The following is a 22,017-nucleotide window of genomic DNA, read 5'->3' as shown; positions in this document are numbered from 1 at the left end:
TGCACGCAACATCTTTCAGGATTTAAACCCTGACAAAAAGGTTGTGGGAAAAAAATTTTCTAATCGTTTTCTTCAAATTCAAAGGCTACAACGCTAACAGGGAAAGTTATATGCTGTAATACAACAAAACGTCACATCTCACGGCAAGTCCGGGATGCCAGTCCGTGGAGGAGCGGGAAGTTTCCATCCGTCGCGGAGTCCGCTGAATGGCGCTGCGATGTTGCCGTCATAATAGGATGACGTCATGATTCACCTTAGGCTCAGACGCAGGGAGAGAGCACGTGGCGATGGATGTGGTGGCGTCCACCAGTGCGGGTCGCTCTTCCTCGCTTTCTTTCACGAGTGCGGAGGCCGGATGGCAGTCAATGCGCTCACAGTGAGCATGTCGATTTTCTTTTTCATTTATTTCAAGCAACACTGTCCTGCTCCTGAAAGAATTAAGGGAAGATATTTTTTAACTTGGTAGTCCCTTATGGGCTCTAAAAGGTGCGCACCCTATGCTATATTCTCTGCAACAAGTGTAGCTTATAGCACTATAGACGTGCAGTCGTACTAAAGCGCAAGCCTCGAAATAGCGCTGATTTCTTTCAGGCACTGAACGTAGGCAGCAAAAAGAAAAGCTGATTCCAAGGAGGAAAAATAGGCACCGATTACCCCCCCCCCCCCCCCCCGCCTTTCTCCAGAAGTCGAGAAAAAATAACCGCACGAAATGCGGAACCCTAATTATAAGCCAGAACCGTCGCGCGGTGTTCCCTGACGTTTGAATCTCGAGGTCTACAAAATAAACATATGCAACGGACATCGTTTCCTGTTGCAGCGAGTGATAGGACATCATTAAATTTCTTCAGGGGTCCCCCTTTTACGTTCCCTTTTGGCCGTTCGCGCGCTCCTCGCAATGGCGCTCTTTTAAAATGCGAGCTTATACGAAACTCACGCAGCGCGATCGGTATTCCCAGAGCTGAGTTGAACGAGCTGCTTCCTGATTGCCGACCTGATCCTGGAGCCGGAAAAGCTTGAACTGTTCCGTGCTTACTGAATATAAACAAACGCCTCCTATCGGTGAGCGGATTCGGCGAGCAAGACCGGCCACAAGTCTGAAACCAAATGATGGGAAGGCCTAACGTTCGCATTTACGCCCAGCGAAGTCCTCCAAGAAATGCACGCCAACTGGACACTCTACCACATTTCCCGCAGGGGCGATTTGCCACGTAAACGCGCCCTACTATTTTGGGTGTATCCTTCTCTCCTGGCCAGCTGATCTCCTCAGAAACCATCGCAATCTAATTCCTCCCCAAACCTTACCTACCATGAGCAAAAACTCATTCTTCGCGCACGAACATACAGACGTACACTTGACTCTTCTTCTTCCGCATCGCACTAGAGACTCCTCTGCCTTCTTGCCCCTTCTACCTAGGATTGCCTTCTATTTGGGACACAGCCCTGCACAACTCATTCACTCCAAATTGTGACTGGCTGTTGCGAGTCTTGCGACACGCCTCCAGAAACTACAGAAACATAGCGGCTCCCTGATTTGAAGTGGCTGTATCACGCCCACCGTACTGCCTTGAATAATATTCTGGCCATCCTGTCTTGGTTGTCTGCCTGTCTTTTTTGAGAGGAATTTAGCACTGTATCCTGGTACATATACCCTAACATCTGGGCACCCTACTCATCAGCTGAAGGGACACACAGTGAGCGAGGGCCTATCGAATAAAATAGATTGGGTATTTATTTATTTATTTATTTATTTATTTATTTATTTATTCTGAATAAGAGGAGCTCCAGTAATGACCCGCTTCAGGCTATTCCAGGAAACAATTGTTAATCTTGTTTATTTGTCATGCCCTTGAGATCCAAAAAAACAAATTCAGAACAGAACCCTCCGAACATTACCCCAAGTATGTGAAGTGCATGTTGTCTTAGTTCTCCGTGCTTCAGATCATTTCCCCCGTAGCATCCCGAGCATCATGGTCATATCGGAGCACGTACATGTCAGCACGCATTGCAAAACAAAATATCGTTTTCAAACTGCTTCTTAATGCATTTGCGGCGTTCTAGGCTTAATAAGAGTTTACATTCGTAATATTTCTGGTCACAAACCGGGATTGTATGTAGTTCGGGGTATCGAAACTGGGGCTACGACTACTTTCCTGCGCCAACCGCTTCACTACATCGTTAAATTTTCATTGCTGAAATATCACCGGCTATCGCGGCGCCATTCCAGAGTAGGCGGCCATTTGAAAGGATATTCCTCCAGGTTTGCTAAAGTTCCTGACTAGATGATAATATGCGCCTTGAAAAACGCCGTCTTGCGTGAATCGCTTTTCGGGCGCTTGTGTTCGGATGGACCGTCTTCTTTTGTAGGCGCTGTTGTTGACGCCGCGTATACGCGCAAGAAAATGGTCGACAAGGTCAGAATTTGAATTCTCAAAAACGACGCCGACAAGCTTTCCTGGCTTAGTGACATATGGTGCGAATAGGCGAGCAAATTTGTTGTCGACGTCGCGTCTTTGCGGGTTCTCAAAAACGACGCCAACAAGCTTGCCCGGGTAAAAGAGGGTATAAATAAAGGCTTCGAATAGGCGAGCAAATTTGTTGGCCTCCATCTTCCTTTTGTTGACCATTCGGACTTCCTCAAGCAGGAGTAAGCGGAACCTTGCGCGCGTCCTGACGGTCTTGCTTCCTCGATCCCGAAGTCTCCGGAGCAGCGATTTCCTGTCTCTCTTCTTCCGGACCGCTATCGTGCACATTCTAAACCTGATTCTGTCCTTGTCACGGACCGGAAATGAAGTTTTACGAGGACCAATTGCGTGACCAGCAGCCGCAACAACGGCAAGCACCGGAAGGGCAAAAAATATTAGATGAGGGTTGAGAGAGAGAGAGAGAGAGAGAGAGAGAGAGAGAGAGAGAGAGAGAGAGAGAGAGAGAGAGAGAGAGAGAGAGAGAGAGAGAGAGAGAGAGAGAGAGAGAGAGAGAGAGAGAGAGAGAGAGAGAGAGAGAGAGAGAGAGAGAGAGAGAGAGAGAGAGAGAGAGAGAGAGAGAGAGAGAGAGAGAGAGAGAGAGACCGCAATTATATGGGTTCAATTCAACTTTAGCAAAATGTACGTTACCGACAATTTGGCGCTAGGCTTTCCATCGTATAACGATGAATAGCGGTCTATAGTTTCCTTTTGTGAACTAGCGATACTCCACATTCCCACCTCCTGGCGATCGGAGCACATCTCTCACGTGTCATCTTGCGTGATTGATCGTGGGCCATTGGCATAAAACCGGCGTAATTGTCGTCGATTTGCGGGCGCCCAGTTCAGACCGTGCGCAAATGGACATATGTCATATGCAAAAGTCACATGTCAATATCCTATTCCTTGAAAGTAGACTCGGCAACGCCGAGCAGGAAAATTGTTTTAGTAACTATCGATACAATTCAGGAATTTTTCGTTACTTTATAAATAAATTGTAGCTGCTAATGCCGCTAGTCCCTCAACCGCGTGACAATGCTCTGAATATGAGAAGCAAGACAACAATGACATGGTCATCACCGAAACGTATCAATGCGAGAAAACTGGGGATAATTCCCAATAAAGGTGCGTGGTGGCTGAGTAAATATGATTAGCAGCTCGGCAGGGTGAGGCACTAACTTCGATTGTTGCAGCAAACTGTGCAAAGGACAGAACGCGAGAAGAAAAAAAAAAGCAAAATGAACACGGTGTCTTGTCTTGTCTTTTCTGCGCCGTCTCGTCCTTGTGCAGTTTGTTTTGCGGAGGTAGAGCTGCATCACTAAGGGTTGAATATGAAAAACGGGGTTACGGACGGATACGGACGGATACGGACGAGTACTTCCCTAGCTCTTATGGCACAGTCTGTTCAAATAAACATAGACTGCACTAATGAGACCATGAGTGGGGTAGTCTCGCTGTTCTTGGAAGTGGTCGCTTTCTTTCGGACAGCAACCCGCCGCGGTGGCTCAGTGGCTAAGGCGTTGCGCTGCTGAGCACGAGGTCGCGGGTTCGATTCCCGGCCGCGGCGGCCGCTTTTCTGTTGGAGGCGAAAAGCAAAAACGCCCGTGTGTACGAGATTTCGGCGCACGATGAAGATCCCCAGGTGGTCAAAATTAATCCGGAGCCCTCCACTACGGCGCGCCTCATCGCCTGCGTTGCGTCGGCGCGGCAAACCCCACAATCAATCAAATCTTTCGGACAGCATAACTTTTTTACCAAATGGCCACAGCATCACGCTACTTCAACGGCTTAGCGCGTGCATGCGCATTGCGCAAGGAGTGGTTTATGCACGTCCGTCACATTCATTCCAATGTATATAAGAGCACAGAGAAGCGCTGTTCGAAATTGCAAAGTAAACTTGCGCTGTAGGCTGTTAAACCTCAGCAAACAGCGTTTTCGTATATCATTCCCGAGCCCTGACCCACTTCTAGCAATGTCAAATGGCTGCTGCCCTTGGAAGCGCCGAGGTCCTTGTTCTTTTCATCAATCAGGCTTAGCTTTACGAAGCTTTAATTGATTCTGATGACCACATAGAACAATCGAGAACGTTAAATGAAAATTTATTGGCCTGTTCGATGAAGAAGAGTCGTTCATGATTTTTCTGCATCACTTTCTGAGAATTTTCTGGAGCGCGCACACGCGTCCGTATACATACATACATACATACATACATACATACATACATACATACATACATACATCTTGCGCTGCTATACAGTATATAAATGTTGGAGTCAAACAGATTACGGAATCATCGCATTTATCAACAAAAACTTGCTGAGTGTTTTCTTGCTTGAGCATTTACTGGTGCTACTGTGTTAACTGGCCTGTATAAGCACTGCGGGATCCTTTTTAGACTAGCGACGAGAATACTTGCCTCCTCACGTTCTTTCATATCTCGTTACTATGACTGCTGCAGGGGAGTAAAATGGGGAAATGGGGAGGGACCTACCGATAATCACAAAATGATCGGCATTGTAGTCGCGACAGCGCATTCTAACAGGATCTTCGAAAAGGCTGAATTTGTTCTTTGGCTCAGTGAGCAAATATTGGTCCACAGAGCAGCGGGGTAGGCACGCGAACCGTCCCGGTTTCATTGACATTCTCAGAATGATTCGAAGGTGCGCTTTTCTTCTGAAAAAAAAAAAAAAAAGGCGCGAAACTAAAAAAAAAACAAAAAGCAGTGGGAACCGGGACGACGTCTTCGAGGAAGGAAGGCCCGTATTTACCCTCTAGGCGCATACGAAGCTGGATGCGATAATCTATGACGGCATCATTTTTTTTTTTTTGGACGGGGTCAATGCACCTTTGGCATCGGAAGGCGAAGCACGGCATCGTCGGCACCATTGCCGTCGGAAAGTGCAGCTTTTGAGGCTACAGCCTCTGGGAGAATCTTTTGCACGGGTATGCAGTGATGACGACGTTGCCTGTTGAGAGCGACAGGTTAACGGGCGGCAAATGCTACGGTGTTCGGTTCGCCTTTGTTCCCTGAACCATAAAGGATTGAGCGCCTCATCCGGGAACCTCGGGGCACTTGACAGGGCTTGTGGCACCAACTGCTCGACTCGCATCTTCACCTGCAATGTGGGTGAACTCCTCAGCTTGAAACAATTTGCCGGAGCGACTGCTGCTATTACACCATAACCCCATTCCACACTGTGCCGGGTGCAATTGCACTGTCAATTAAGATACGTTAAAATCAAAGATACCAAGGCGTATAAACAGACGCTTCATGGAATAAACAGAATCTTCCAGCAGGCGCTGCCGGCTTTGGTGGCGTTTCACGATAACGTCGAGTGGTGTAAAGTGAATGCAAGCACTAGATGTTTTTCTACTCATTTCTGCGGCAAACAGAGTCGTCTCTAACCTGCCGCGCCAGCTTTTTGTTTCTTTTGTAGAACATTTTCACGCATCTTTGGAGTATACACAGAAAAATTTCGCGAAAACGGAAACAACGGTTATTGAAAGCAAGACTAGGCTATATTTTTTAAGCCCTTGTTGTGGTTCTCTCAACACACACCAGTCATTTATGCTTACATTTCGGGATGCCTCGTTTCACAGCTTACGTCGCAACGTGGATATGCTGCTCCTCGGTATAGGCGTCAAAGCGCTTGACGTGCTTCTCCGTGATTCGGCCTCAGCACGATTTCCGTCACCTCCTTTCGTCACCATCACGGCTCCGCTAACAGCTTCCGCCTTCATAATCCCCGGCTGACCATAAGGAAGTTGTGGGAGGATTATGCCGATGCGTGCTCAACGACACTATCTGAACGCCGAACAAACAGAGACAAAATGGGTGCGGATAAATACCTAAGCGCCGCTGTGTGCGGCGTTGAACGACAAAGGGACGAGGAACACGAGTTACACGGGCTTGTCACTGAGCTGCTCGTGTGAAATAGATCTGTCTACTGAATAGACAGACCTCAATTCTAGTTCGTTATGTTCTCCATATTACCCATTTATTTTTGTTTGCGAGAAAACATGTGCGTGTGACCTATTTGCTTTTTAACAAACTAGATCACCTCACGGGTTTTTTTTTTTTTTTCTTGCCCTTTGAAGGCTCGGTGGAATCTTTTCAGCTCTGCTCTCCTCCTTCGCTCTTCCGCCAAGGGGAAGTGGAAGGCTCATGTACGCCACGCGGAAGTGACGCGACGGGCGATCGCTGTATACGTTGCGGTGGAGGTGGTGGTCGTGACACGCATCTTGTACGCTGCAGCTCGAATCCAGTATGGCAGAGTGTTAGTCGCTTGGCGTTTTAGCAAAACAACAACAACAACAACAGTAGCAGCAGCTGCAACAACAACGAATAAAGTTTATTCGTCATTCGGCCCTTCTTACATGCAAAGCATTGCATCTCTGACGCACTGCCACTAAGTATAGAGACAGTCTTTTGTATATCTGGATACTTCTATTTGCTCCTGAGAAGGAAGAAAAGTGTGCCAAGTTGGGAAAAAAAGAATACAGGGATATTTCTTACGGCAGTTGTGTTCTTTCATTGTCATTGGCATTTTTCATTTCATTTCATTTCATTTCATTTCTTATACCCTTAAATGCCCGAAGGCATTACATAAGGGGGGGGTCATGGAACATAGTTTGCAGAAATGCAAATGAACCTAGATATTGTGAAAACACAAAAAACACAAAACACAAAACACAAAAGCACTAAAGCACAAGAGTTCGAGACATTGACTAAGGTAGGAACATCGCAAAATAAGAGTTACATTATTTCACAGAGTTAACAATAAGTCTAAGCCGCACACACTGAACAAGTTGAACAATACATCTTGCACAAAATTTCTGTTGCAGCAGTAGAACTTGAATGTTAATCTTGAGTGAGAATTTTTTTCTAGTTTATCTCTAGAACGTTTATTTTAGTACACGTGGCGATTTCGTCGGACAATGCGTTTCATAGTGTTACAGCGTTAGGAAAAAATGATGAACTAAACACTGATGTACTGCCGATAAAGGGGGCTATCGTACGACTGTGATTTAAACGCGATGAAATTCTGTAAGCTGGCCTCAGTAAAGCGTGCCTAGATTGTGGCCAGTGAAAGAATTTGTGGATGAGGCATAGGCAGGCGATGACGCGGCGTGAATGAAGAGTCGGGAGGGAGAGGGATAGCTTGAGCGCGGTGACACTGATGTGGTTAGAATACTGCGAGGTGATAAGACGTGCGGCGCGGTTCCGAATGGCTTCAACCTGAAGGGTTAGATATGTTTGTGATGGATGTCAGATGGCTGAGGCGTATTCCATTGATTGATTGTAGTGTTTAACGCGCCGACGCAACGCAGGCGATGAGGCGCGCCGTAGTGGAGGGCTCCGGATTAATTTTGACCACCTGGGGATCGTTAACGTGCGCCGAAATCTCGTACACACGGGCGTTTTTGCTTTTCGCCTCCATCAGAAAAGCGGCCGCCGCGGCCGGGAATCGAACCCGCGATTTCTTTCTCAGCAGCGCAACGCCTTAGCCACTGAGCCACCGCGGCGGGTGAGGCGTATTCCATTTTCGGTCGTACGATGGTTGGGTAAACTAGTTTTTTAATTTCAGGAGATGCAAGTTTTAGGTAGTGTCGCAGGTACCCGAGCGTGCGAGAGTTTGACCTTCCATTTTTTTTTTCACATTTTTTCACCATGGTTTAAGGAGGGCACGGCTCTTACTATTCATTTCGTACAAATTTTTTCGTGTTCCTTTTTTTTTCGTGTCTGCATATTTCTCAGGAATGTTCCAGTTTTTGCTTCGCAAAACGCGGTGCAACCGAAAAAGTAGTTCTAGTCGAGCGGTGCCTCCAGCTGCGTACTGTGGCCACGTGACTTTGGTTCAAGAAATACTCGTGTTGGTGCACTATAGACTTCTATATAAACAGTGCACCCTAATTTTAGTGCTGCATGCCTGAACATAATGCAACTTACTAGGTTTAAAAGAAGCCAGCTCTCGAAATGCTTTCTTTGAAAATTTCTATTTTGCTACTCAAAAATGGAAGTTCTTTTCTCTGTAATTCTATCGGTGTTAATTAGAGAGAGAGAGAGAGAAAAGACTTTATTCAAAGCGTCCGGCATGGGAGGGAGCAAATCCGGCCACGCAGGGCGCGGTGCTCCCCCGTCTTACACTACGTCTACAGTCCTATAGGCGTGTGTCGGGCCTAGATCCCGAGGCTACCGTGCCCCGGCCCCGCTCGGACTACTCGGGCTCCCTCTAGGGGTTCCCTTTCGCCTCTGCAGGGCCAGAGCTGCCTCGAGCTGCTGGACGGCCCATCTCTGGTCCTTCGGCTCCGCAGAGCCCACACACTGTCTCACACGCGGCGGGTACGCACCGTCCTCAACACTGTCACAGCCCCACATGATGTGGGCCAAGGTAGCCGTCGCCCGCGCACACATGCTGCACACCTCACTCTCGAAGAGTTCCGGGCACACGTGGCGCGCGAGCGCCGGGGTCAACACCGTCTCTGTTTGTAGTTGGCGCAGCCTCACCGCCTCCCACCTGGTTAAGTCCCGGTGTGGGGGCGGGAAGCCGCGTCGCTGTTCGCGGTGCCACTTGAGGATTCCGCCGTAGTCCGTCAGGGGATCCTCTTCTGCCGTTACTGTCGCCGCCTCTTCGGAAGCGAGGGCCGCCGCGTCCCGGCACGTGGCGAGACCACGGGCCGCGGCGTCCGCCTCCTCGTTGCGGTTCGGTGCGTCTGGTGTCAGGTCTCGGCCCGCGTGGGCCGGGAACCACTTGAGCGTGACCGGCGTCGTCCCCCGGTCCTCTCTCAGGATCCTCGCTGCAGCCTCGCACACCGCTCCTCTGGCGAAGTTGCGGATTGCAGTCTTGCTGTCGCTCAGGATCGTGTGTACACCCGGGGCGCTCAGGGCCAGGGCGATTGCCACCTCCTCCGCCTGGCTCGCTCCCCGGACGCACACGCTGCACGCGGTCTTCAGCTCCCCCGTGGCGGCGGTCACCGCCACCGCCGCGAAGGTGTTCGGACGGCTCCTGCTCCTGGCGGCGTCCACGTACACCGCCCCGTCCTCGTCGCGATACTTGCGTAGCAGCGCCTTTGCCCGTGCCGCTCGCCTCTCCGCGTTGTTGGTGGGGTCCACGTTCTTGGGTAGCGGATACACCATCAGGCGTCTGGTCGTCTCGTCCCGCAGCGGCGTTGACTCGGGGTCCGGCGCTTCTGGGGCGCCCATGCCCACTCGGTCCAGGATGCGGCGCCCGACCGCGGAGCGGCCCAGGCGCGCCAGTTGGGCTGTTCTCTGGGCCTCGCTGATCTCCGAGAGTGTGTTGTGCACCCCCAGAGACAGCAAGGCCGACGTACTGGTCCCGTTCAGCAGGCCCAGGGCTCCCGAGTACGCCTTGCGGATGGCCGCGTCGATCCGCTGCCGCTCCGCTTCCGTCCAGCGGTGGAACGCTCCCGCGTATGCTGCGTGACTGACCACGAAGGCCTGCAGCATACGTATGAGGCTCGCCTCTCGCATTCCCCTCGAACGGGACGCCACGCGCTTTATCAGGCGCGTCGCAATCCCCATCTTCGTCGTTATGTGTCGGGCAGCCGTGCCGTTGGTGCGGTGGGCGTCCACATACATCCCCAGGATCCGCAGACCCTGGACGTGCGGGACGGGTGTCCCGTCCCCGGCTCGAACTACGATGTTGCGTTCCGCCTCCTCGGCGGCCCGCTTCCTCCAGCGCCCCGGCGGGGGCAGTACCAGTAGCTGGGACTTCTGCGGCGAACACCGGAGGGGCTTCACGCGCCGATGCTACACCTACATTATGAGTCGCGCTATAGTGGCCAGCTCCGGGTTAATTTTGGCCACCTGGGGATCTTTAACGTGCGCTGAAACATCGACACGGAGAAGTTTTTGTTTGTTGCCTCCATCTTTTATCGGTGTTGACACCACACTACCAATGTTGTGAAGTAATTGTAGTTCTCTATGCCCATTACCACAACGGTTGTTCCCGAGCTTCCTATAAACGAGAAATATTGTGTGCTTTACCTTCCATTTATGTCCCACCTAGCGTTTCGAACGGGAAGACGGAAGAGCTACGGTTAAGTGTCGTTACAGAAGAGAATTATGTATAGTCCTTGTTTACAAGGACGTCGAACTGGTGCAGTTCCCTCAACTGTTTATTTATTCTCTCTACCTTTGGAACGTGCGTATAAGATTTTCGTACCTTTGAGCCCTCACAGGGGCACTTCATTCTCTTTTCCCGAGAAAAAGCCTCCGCACACAAATAGTTTCATTAAATTCATGTGAGTAGACAAGGGCGAAAGTGAAAGAAAATGTTCTCAATTTCTGTTTTTTTTCTTCTTGGTTTCTTCGAACAGACTGTGGTGTTCCTGGACAAAGCCATGCTGAAACTGCTGCTGAACCACTGGCAAGAGTCGTACCACAAGGCACCGACGAGGGTGACCAGCGAGGACCCGCTGCTCTGCACGGACCTCGCCAAGACTCGACCGAACGAAGAGTTCCTCGTGTCCCGGGTAAATCCAGTTTTTGTCGACTCCAGCACCGAGGGGTCGCCTAGCAGCACCATCAAGAAGCCGTCCGAGACAACTGCCGACGTTCACAGCTCGCAGGACGGAGATAAGGAAGTTCCCTCGACGTCCAAGGAACCTCCTGATCCACCCGATCTACTGAGAGGCGCCTCTGGGGCAGCAACCGCTAGCGACGAGTCAGCGACAACATCGAAGGACATCGCGACCTCCTCTTCAGAGCCTGCAGCCGAAAACGCGGGGATCACAGTAACAGCTGACACGGAGCCGAAATCCAGCGAGGTGGAGCTTAACGAAAGTGACTTTCCTAAAGATTCGCTGGAGACCGACAGGTCCTCGTCACCGAGGCCCCTGGTGGAGCTTCGCGAGTGGCACGACAACAAGCCGGAGGACAGAGTGTTGAACCGCCTGCGGAGCTCGGGCAGGGCATCAGTGATAACCAAGGAGAAGCTCAACCTCGTCGAGAAAGTTATCGCCGAAAGGCTCGGCAAGAGGGTCCCAGAACCGGGCATCCGGAAGACGATTGAACTCCTCAGGAACGAGTCGACGTCGTCGTCTCCGCAGCACACGCTTTTGCCGGCCCCCAAGAGAGTGCAGACTGAGTCAACATCCTCGGAGTCGCCGCTGCCTGTGAACGTACCGCCTCCGGAGCAGTTTGCAACGACAAGCAGCGAGAAACCGGACAGTCCTGCACCGCCTGAGGCGCCTTCGCCGCAAGCTTTGACTGAAGAGACCGCGTCCGTCGTCGACGGCAGCCTACAAGCCGTGGCGGCCAAGTCACCGGAAGCACCGTCAGAGGCAGGCTCTTCGGAAGCGTCGAGATCAGCGCCCAAGGACGAAAGCTCGGAGACCGTCAGCATGCCTAAAATCGAGGATGCTCACTCGGACTCAATGACGGACTCATCCAACAGCAAAAAAGAGGACGGCAAGGATGCCAAGTCATCCGGTCCTTCAACGTCGGAGGACAGCGGCATCACCCGAGGAGACCAGGTCTACTCGGATACCGGCCGGCGCAAAGTTTCGACCAAGTCAGACACCTCAGACCAGAGCAGCACCGAGGCTAGTCGCGGAAAGCGCCAGCGCAGGATCAAGAAGGACTCGTCGCGGGACAGCACCAGGAAGCGACAAAAGTCGGCCTACAAGTCTAGCAACACCTGCAGCCACTGCAGGAAGGCAGCCAAGAAGTCCTCCCACGAGAAGGGTGGCCACAAGCACAAGCGCCGAAGCATGGCTGCCGCAGAGTCTGGCGTCGTGGCAAGCTCCGGCTCGCTGTCGGACCTGGCCTTCGACCACCCTTGGCTGAGCGACAGCTGCGCCGGCCACTGCCATCACAAGCGGTCCTCCATCAGTTGCATGGAGAGCTGCAGGGACTACCCGTGCGAGGATTTCCACAATGCCGTCTACAGGTTGGTCAGCTGATCCATAGCCCGCTTTCTTTAATTCGTCTGTTGCATGCAAAGGACAGAAATCCCAATTCACAGGAACTATGGTTTATGGCTAATAAGGCGCCAGGACCTGTACGCTAGTTTGAATGCTTTTTTCTTCTCACTGCGAAATTAGTTGTTAATAGCATTTAGCGCCTTGGCACATTCAGCTTTTGCTATATTTGTGTCACAGGTTTACGCAGCTCTACGCCATGCCCACAATGGTATTTGGTCATCCGGGAAGGCTTTGAAGCATCGGCACCGTGCTGTGGAGGATGGGCCCCGGGTGCCATAACGATTTGGCACAGAATCCCATAGATATAATACCTCCACGTGTGCCAGGAAATGTATTACGCATCCTCGAAACCCTAGCGCCCTTGTTGAGAAAGTTGTTGATGATGATGGCGATGATAAATTGTGTCTGATAATTTATATTCGAATCACTTCCGAGCAGGTATCCCGGAGGGCCCCCCGGCTGGGAAGGGTGCAACTGCATCAGGGCGCCAATGCCCGAGTGCTGCCGCTGGGGTGACGTGCCCCGGAGCCGGTACTCGTGGAATGGGAGCGAGGCGGCCGCCGTGGCTGGAGTCACCGGTCATCCGATATGCTCTTGCCGGAGGATGCACCCCATGTTCTCGTCCAGGAGGAAGGTCAAGTTTGCCCACAGGTCCAAGGACCCGCAGAAGTACGCTCGACATCTTCACGCCACACCTTCCGGCGTATATGCATGCAAATGTTACGAGCGCCTTGAATGTGTGCGAGCGTTAAAACTTGCAAGGACAACTGCAGCAGAATTTCACCTCGATTAAATTTATTTTGAACATGCATCGGTACCTCCAAAGCAACTGGGACATGATAAGTAGCTCTTTGACATAAGTTGATCCATTATGCGCGTTTAAGGAAGCTCCATAGCGGACGACGCTGCATCTGCCGACCTAGCACGCTAACAGCCAAGAAACGGAAGTGGCATTTTAGCCGACTAAGCGGCCGGATAGCCGGTCGAAATCTGAGTGGCGTGCTTTAAAGGGGCACTGACACAAAAATTTTGCATCTTATTTTTTTTGCGATAAGTAGCTAGTGACCTACTTATCACCTGTAGAAACCTCATTTGCTTCATGCGTGCGACGGTTGTTTAATTAGAGGCATTTTCAATGCGGCCAGTCGCAGTTCCGGTTTAAGCGGGTGCCGCGAAACGATGGATTTTGTGTGAACGATGGATTTTGTGTAGCTGCCGTAGCACTGTCGAAGCCGCGTCGCCGGCAGTTTCTGCGAATGCCCCCACGTACTGATCTCGTGAGCCGCTTAATTATAAATCGACCGTGGACGTGCCGCAGGCGCTGCGAGTGCAAATGCTGCCGCGGCTAGAGAACGACGCGCGACGCAGTGGGTGGCAAGACGCGCGCTGGGAGCAGCCGGCCGGTCTGCCTACAGGTCCCCCTACAGATCTGTTCGGCTTAGCACTGCGGCGGATATTCGATTGCCGCTCTCGTAAGTGGTGCAGATGACAATGTCTACTGCAATCCGCCATCGCATCATTAACTCCTTTCTCATATAAGCTGCCATGGTTGGGACTTGGGCCCAGTTTCGTGCAGCGGTAACAAGCTATCACTCGAGCTACTTGCGCCGGCCTGTGCTACTTCGCGGCCGTGGCCGCCACCTGCACAGCGACCGTGCGGCTCGCTCAGTGGGCTTTTCGTGTCTAAGGCACGTTTTTGCGTCCAATGTAAATAAATAGTAATTAAAATTGAGTGCCTGGAATCGCTGTAGAACTTTGGGCGCGGCCAGCTGCCCGATGAGCCGAAAAAATCACGGCGCCTCCGTCGCCAACGATCGGGTCGTTCGTTCTCGAGAGCAGAAGCTCCGCCCTCCGATTGGAGCGGCGAGTCGACGAAAAACGCCAGCAGTAAGGAAGCGGCAAACACAAACTCGTGACGTGTTTGGATGTTGTTTATTTACCAAAATATCCATGGGATGTCGATTGCGCGAGGTCATCTGCTGGCTGCTCGGTTGCGTTTCGCATTTTGTAAGATTGATTTTAAATATATTCTATAGGCGCCGCGTTTCTGATGGAGGCGAAAAGCAACAACTCTCGTGTGTACGAGATTTCGGCGCACGTTAAAGATCCCCAGGTGGTCAAAATTAATCCGGAGCCCTCCACAACGGCGTGCCTCATCGCTTGCGTTGCGTCGGCGCGTTAAACCCTACAATCAACCAATCAAATATGTTCTAGGCTGTATTCGCCGCTTATATTTTGCAGATGATGTATGTGTGTTCACACCAATCTATCTCCGAAGTTATCTCGCCTTCAAAATTTTGTGTCAGTACCCCTTTAATGGCAGGTGAAGCGTTTGCACGACGTTTGGCCCTTGACATAGCAATTGTCGCGTAAAAAAGCTTTACAGATATAATGTTGGAGGCACCGAAGCATAAACAGTCCAACTGCGTGCTGTAATGGGGGCTGAAAAATATTTGCGCTACAAGAACTCATTTTACAAGCCCCGAGTGCCGTTTACGCTTGTCACATCTCGCCGCCACTCACACGTACACGCGTATAGGCTCGTATACAGGTGCTAGCAGGTGCATGTGCATACGCAATGCGCGCACATTAACCTGGGTCACCTAGGCCCTGGATCGAACCCGACCGCGACCTCACCAACCGAATTGGTCCGTCTAGAACTTGTGGAACGTCCATCGCCGTGCCTTCCCAACCGGTGTTACAAGGCCCACGAAAACGTGTGTCAGGGTGAGCTCGATGACCTCGCCTAGTGCCTGCGCCAATGGGTAGCGAGTACAAAGGACGTGTGTGGTGGGAGCGATGGCATCTTGTGAGCAGCACCAGACGGTTGAGCATACAGGGCGGGTGAGCGCGACTCGCTCTTATTGCTCCATGGTCAACTACGATGATCGCTGAGCTGAATTTGTAGATTCTGCGCGTTTGTTCGCAAGAAATGGATAAAGCAAGCAATCGTGAAGCGTTTTCTGCCTTCGGAAACAGTCCGCGCACACGCCGGCCGCGCCTGCCAGCTCGGCACACTCAGCGACTCGAACCGGCGCAGACCACGGTAGCAACGGTAGCAACCGCGCTTGTCGCTGCTCTTCTGAATCAATCTGATCGCTAAAAAGTTCTACATGCGAGAAAGTAGGTGTTAGTATGGTGAAAAATTGTGCTAGGGATTGTTGTCAGGGCTTATTTTAAAAGCGGCGATCAGATATATCTGCCGCGATGCAAGCCTATACGCTGACCGGTCGCCGCGGCGCGCGGTGTGCCGAGCGGCCGAGAGATGGCGATACCTGCGCGGAAGCATCGAAACAGGCTACGCAGATGTTTCGGTCACCGATCACTCAAACGGCAGTTATAACTTAAATACACATGCGAGAAAGGGGATGATAGTGTAGTGAAAAGTTGTGTTGCGGATTGTCATTCGCAGTTGCACAGATAGCAGCGATCAAATATCCGCCAGGATGCCGAGCCGACGCGAGCGACGCAAGCCGCCGTAGCCGATCGCGTGCGGCCGACGGGAAGCGATAGAAGCCGACACCGTTCCCTTTTCGGCACTCCGAGTTACAGTGGAACGTAGCACAAGTTGTGGGCATTGTTCCGCGCACAACGAGCACACACAAAAAATCAAACGATGTAAATACAACCACGACCCCTTCCCGCTTGTGCGGGAGCTGTGGGGAATGTCGTCTGCTGCCCCTACTGGACTGCTTAGGGACTTGGCCGCTAGGGGATTGCGCATGCGCAGTGGGGTTGTGAAAGAGGCGGATTGCAAGCCGGGAATCGGCGCGGGCGTCCGACAAGGTTGCCTCGACCGCTTTGTTTCGCATTCTCGAGTTCCAATTCGTATGCTCAAGACACGACATGAATTCGACTTCGAGTTCCCACTGTGTGCGGCTGCCTTGAAATTTTGTTGTGCTGGAAGCCACACCACGCCAGCTGTTATTTATTCAACAGAAGCAGCTCAGTGTTTGTTTGCTTTTTGTAAGAAAGAGGACAATTGCTGCGCTAGCAGTACTTCTGCTAACGGTCTTCGTGACGCACGATATTCATGTTGCGCAGGACGGATCTGAAGGAAGACGAGGAGGACGCTGAGGCTGCGTCTGGTCACGCATCCGGCGAGTGCAACCACGAGTCCGCCAAGTCCGACCAGGGAAGCTTCGGCGAGGTTACCCTCAAGGAAACGCAAGGAAATGGCCACATCCTGGTCGGTGACGTACGTTGAAACGAACGTTTGCACACACCTGTTGCCGAAGCAAGCGCATAGATTTTTATATCGGGGTACTTCTGACGCCGGCAGTCTGTTCAAAAGATGTTAGATGTACATTTTGTCTTTGAAATCGCGTGCTAACAAAAGGCCACAATAATAAATGGCAAAAAAAAAAACAGGCTCAAAAAGTGCGCAGTGGCGCTTTCTCTCCTCTTCCTTTGCTGGGGGCCACCTGTAGGAACTATGTTACCTGAATGACTAGTCCTCAGGTCCCTTGTTTCCATTATAACGTGAAAGTTTACACACCTCCCCCCCCCCCCCCCCCTCCTCCCACCTTTTTAGTGTGTCCCACTCCCGCTGTTTTATTTTCCAGCCGTCCGCCGTACATGCGCACCCTTGAAAGAAATATATTTTACGTACTAACTAAGGTATCTTCGATTCGTAAAGTGCTGCAATTGAGCATATAGTTAATACAAGCTCTGTTTTGTCTGTTACGCGTCCCTGCCTCAGCTTCTCCGGCACTTGGGAAAACAATAACCACTCGTGTAATTTTAAGAGGTTGAATGTTTGTTCTAATTATAGCTGATGCTTGGGGTCCGTGGTTCTGTCCGGGAGCATACTGGGGGGTGTGGGTATGCCACCTAGAATGTTTCGGGCCAGATAGACATCTTTTCTTCCTCGTTGTTACGTTTTCTGCTCTACATAAAAACTGTGAAAAGTGCGCGCTCCACTTTTTCACTTCTTTTTTTTTCTGCTCTGGAATGATCACAGAGGGCGTCACCACGTCATGGGGATTAGCCAATTGTTGACGTGTCCGGCCTGCGGTTGTCGAACAGCGTCTTGTCAGCGAGGCAGTGAAATCAGGCCAAATATATCTTGCACTCCGACAAATGAGCACAATAAAAAAGTTTTATGCTCGCAATGGGACGTTAAACGCGTCCAATGCTTGTGCCTCGGGACAACCTCGTGCATCCTGAAATCACATCATGGTGGATAGCCAACAAAGGACAAAGCCTAAACATAATGTCTATTCTCTAACCCATAGTAAAACCTGCTCGTTTTTTCCTATACCCCTTGCTTACTCGTTAGGCTCGTTAGGCTAGACCTTGTTAGGCCTTCTCTTACTCGTTAGGCAAGAGCAGGTGGAATTCGTCTGTTGACTGGTCGCGAGCTCGTTCCTTTCAGTCGCTGACTACAAAGCCCCGCTACAGGCGTTGTCACCTGTTGCTAAGTTGTCCTGTAGTCTCGTAGATATACTGCTGTGCGAAGTTACCTTAAATTTGTTTTGTCTCGTCGACATCCACATGCGGCTACGAGACACCGTAGTCAGCGCTCTGAAGAAAACCTCACGTCATTCCTGTATAGTGTCGGCGAATTAACTGGCACGAACGACAATATCTGATGATTTAACCTCCCGCTGGCTTGCAATAAAAGTTCCCGCGAGCTATCCGTGTGGTAGGCAGTTAGTATGAGTTTTTAACGACTGTTTTTGTTTAGGAAGGGCTCAACTTAACGATGGTACGGTGCATGCATCATGTGGCGCAGAATTCGCAACGGGTACCGGGCCGTCCGGGAGTGTTGTCTCATGTTTGTACCAAAAGGCAAGGGATAGCGGGGTAGTGAGTCTGGGATGGCTTGGAGTGTGTCGTTTTGAATTGAAAGGTCAAACTTGAATGTCTTTGTCCCTAATCCTTCTCTTTCGCAGGCGGAGAACGGCCTCTTGGAGAAGCAGCAGCAGGGGCCTCCGTACGGCTGGGAGGAATGGCAGCGCTACATGCGAGAGAAGAACCTTCGCTCGCGCCGCAAGAGGGCGCTCTGCATGGGCGTCATCGCCCTCACCATCATACTCTTCGTCGGCATCTCCGTCTCCCTCGGACTGGCCTACCTGCGCAGGAAGTTCTGAAAACACTGACTCCTTGCGCCTCCCCACGACTCCAGACCCAGCCAGTGTGCCGACATCCCGCCCTCCAGATCGCGCACGCATAACCTCGTGTGCGACACAGTAACAGACTTCGTGTTTCGTGTGAAAGTAACAGGCACAGATTTGTTTGCGGGGAAGATGGGGGAGGGGACTGAGTGGGCCAATATCCCTATTATAAAGCATGCGATTTAGATATCCACATGAGAGAGACAGGACACAGAGAGAAAGATAGACTATTTACAAAAGGAAAGAAAAAAGGTTTACGGGTGTGTTGTCCCCTACATAATACTTATTTTCACGGGTAAGGAGGGGGAATATAAGTCATAGAAAAGTTTATTTCTTAAATACCTTGTACAGAAAACTTTTAATTTGTTGGGTGTGTACTACAAAGCACTTTGTACTGAAGCAAAGAAACAAATCGAATCGAATTCGTGTCTAAGGTCAACAGAAAAAGTGCGCGTTATCAAAAAGACAAACACGTTTGTTTCTTATGCGACTGACGCTTAACTGCCGTGGACTGGCTGTATGCGGCTTGCACAGCAGAGTTCGCTGGAACCCATCGGAGAAGACCACGAAGATGACATCATGTGCAGTGGGGGAAGGCGAGGGAAAGAAGAAAAGTGTGGTGGTTGAAGGCGACGCCTACAGCTATTGTTGGTCAGTGGCATCGTGAATAATCCACGCGGCCAGACGTACTGGTCGTAGCTATGTGTCATCATGCTACTAGGAGTGGACTGGCACAACTACAGAGCTGTATGTAAACGGTCTTTGTGCTGACTAATGTGCTTGTGCCTTATTGGAAGGTGGTTCATACGCGAAAAACCTTCGCTCATGGTGTGCAGCTTGACGTGGAGTGTCCCAGACAAGTGTCCCAGCTCGAACACCCTCGTGCGTAGAAGGACGTCGTGTTTGCTACGAGAAAAGACGCCAACAGCAGCCGCCGTTTCTGTCCCAGCACTGCCTGTAGCACAAGAGCATGCTTTCGAGGGCCGAACTGGAAGCATCTGTTCTTGCCTACTTTTTTTGTACGTTCTTATTTGTGTGTTGGTGTTTCATCGCTGTTTGAATGTAAGCAGTCCAGTCGATTTCACACTCTACCCTCATTGAAGTGTGCACAAATCGCTGTGTGGTTCTTCTCATAAAACTTTTGGGCAAAAAAGCAGGCCTCCCTAAGTTAGTATGGTTTCTTGGAAGCGGGCTCAGTGCTATTGACTTCCTTTTCCGTAAATTCAGGCCGTTTTGTACAAAAGAAATTTGCGAGAAGCGGCAAACTGTCATAAAAACTATTCTTCTATTCACGAATTTTTAATGCTGGCTACACGTAAAAACCTCAGATCACGACATCATGCTTAAAAAAGGCAGTTTTTTTACTCATCTGTCGTCATCATTCGTGGTGAGTGCCACCTAACGTAATAATCTTCGTTCAGGCCAGGGCGTGCTGATTGCTTTGCCAAGGTTATCATGAAACTAGAAGCAGCATCAACGCGAGAGGCCTAAAAGCACCAGTATCAAGCTCGGCTCGAGGATGCTTTCTGTAAGCGCTGGCGGTATCGGTTTGCATTACTCGGACTAGTGCGTCGATTTCTTTTTACTTGCGACTGTCAATTCATAAACCATCGACGGCTGATGATGTAAGCATTACTGCCCAGTGCCTGAGTTGTTCTTACCTTTACACTGAAAGTTTCCAGCCCGCAGAAATCCAGGCAAGAACTTTACGTTGAAGTCTGACCGAATTATTCCAGGACATGTGAAAAATGCCTTTGACGTCTTTATTTTGTCATAAAATTTTCACTCACTTTATAGGTAAGTTTCTATGTTGAATCTTTTGTAGTCCTTTAACTTTTTACATTGCCTATAAACTTTTGGCGAATACTGTACCTAAGTCGATATACTGTATGTGAAAGCGAAGCTGCCAGGACCGCAATTTCACCGCAAATGTACTGCGGCGCTGTGTTCGTGCGTACTAGGCACTTTGTGTGCCTGCGTGCACGTAGGACTGGGCCGCCGGAAGCCCGTTCCGTCGGAAAGACAGCCAAGAATATTATATTTTATTATTTATGCTACAGATACTGGGAACCCAAATACCCCACCCCGAATATCCTAGAGGCGAGTCACTTGACTCACGAGCGCGTAATCGGATGAGTGCACATAGCGGCGGCTAACTTATATATGTCGTATATGGATGGAGGGGTTGTGTAACGGCATGCCGTTGGGCGGCCCACTACAGGAAAATCAAGAGCGCCACGTGCGTCAAATGGCTGTCCAAAATCTTCCGAAACATGCTGCTGTATTTTGGCACCAGTAAGGGAAGAAGAACAAAATGTGCCAACAAGTTATGACTGATGTGCTCTGTTTTGTGTGTTTTCTGCTCTTTGTTTAGCTAAGCTGGTTCGAGTGAAAGGTTGGTTTCGGTACAAACCAGTCAAGCTGAAGAAAAAAACTTGATAAAACGAACTATTCAAGACGCTTTTAAGCGGTCTTGCATGTGTCTCTTCGCTAGGCGAGTGAGTATGGCGCTTACTGGCGCTATGAACCTCTGTCGTAGTCACTAGTCGAAGAAAAGGGTGGAGCAGACACACAGATGTCGTGTGTCCGATGTTATCGTGTAGCCAGGCTAGGCTTGGTCCAGAGTTTTAACAAGTTCCGTGTTCTGTTGTTGTCACGATTTACGATGCGCGAAATTCTAGCTGCTTAATTGGGTCACGCCGATTTCAGGTGTGTTCCCCCCCTACGTCAGGAGTGCGAGGTGAAATTGATTTTTGCCACTGTTTTTACAGAAGTTCAACGTTCGTTTGTTCCATTTGTAAGCGCTGTTACGGGCAATAATAAAGCTGTTCGTTTTCTTAGGGAGTGTGTGGTGGCAATTGTTGGGTGTTATTAAGTGCAGAGCACTTTAGGGGCTCGCCTTGTCGTCGTAGCTCGCTCGGTGGTCCCAAGTAGACCCGCACGGCGTTCCGTCGTTGCGGGGTAACCCAGAGGCTTCGAAAGCCAAGCGGTTTATATAGCCACAGGTGTTCGAAACTTGTGAACCGCTGGTGCTAGTGATACGTCTTCCCGTTGTTCAGCGCAAAGTAAACTGGGCCTATTTGAGGCCAAATACGCGTAATTAACCGGCAGCGCCCGCGTTCATTTAGTTAGAAAGCTCGTTGGGTTGGTTTTTACGATAGTCAGCGAAAAAAGTGGCGGTGCAATGCCGGCACGTGCGGGAGGAAAAGCAAGCATAAAAAGAACAGAATTCCCGCTGGCGCAGTTTCAGGCAGGGGGCGCGCGAGCTCTGCGAAGGCGGGAAATTTGAATTGCATTGGGTTGTAGCAGTGAGCGGATAACGGCGCTACAGCCCATTATGATGAAACACTGTTCTGCACTTCCGGGAGCTTTCACATTTAGTGGAATGGCTTTAATTTTTTTCCTGGCAGGAGCCAAATGAAGGTTTGCCAAAATGTTCGAGTTCGTCGACCACGCTTGGGAACAAGGCGCTTTGTCTGAGCATTCAAGAT

General features: G+C 50.5%; 1 protein-coding gene across 4 annotated transcripts in view; it reads left to right on the top strand.

Moving 5' to 3' along the window:
• The window catches only part of LOC144169424 (uncharacterized), a 122,936-nt gene extending 101,570 nt beyond the window's left edge, over positions 1-21,366 (top strand). For 3 of the 4 annotated variants that reach the window (XM_077698559.1, XM_077698560.1, XM_077698557.1), the window contains exons 2-5: positions 10,800-12,373; positions 12,846-13,076; positions 16,452-16,605; positions 18,305-21,366. In XM_077698559.1, the coding sequence (XP_077554685.1) occupies positions 10,824-12,373; positions 12,846-13,076; positions 16,452-16,605; positions 18,305-18,502 (2,133 nt within the window). In that variant the 5' untranslated portion in view covers positions 10,800-10,823 and the 3' untranslated portion in view covers positions 18,503-21,366. The remainder of the gene's footprint in view (positions 1-10,799; positions 12,374-12,845; positions 13,077-16,451; positions 16,606-18,304) is intronic. The other variant, XM_077698558.1, reaches the window with a different exon arrangement.
• The last annotated feature ends 651 nt before the right edge of the window (positions 21,367-22,017 follow it).

This window comes from Haemaphysalis longicornis, unplaced genomic scaffold (assembly GCF_048455015.1).
Source record: "Haemaphysalis longicornis isolate Haplotype H1 unplaced genomic scaffold, Haemaphysalis longicornis Haplotype H1 scaffold_2, whole genome shotgun sequence".
In the NCBI taxonomy this organism is placed as follows: domain Eukaryota; kingdom Metazoa; phylum Arthropoda; class Arachnida; order Ixodida; family Ixodidae; genus Haemaphysalis; species Haemaphysalis longicornis.
Note: the sequence above shows the minus strand (reverse complement) of the source record. Positions and strands in the feature narration are given on the sequence as shown.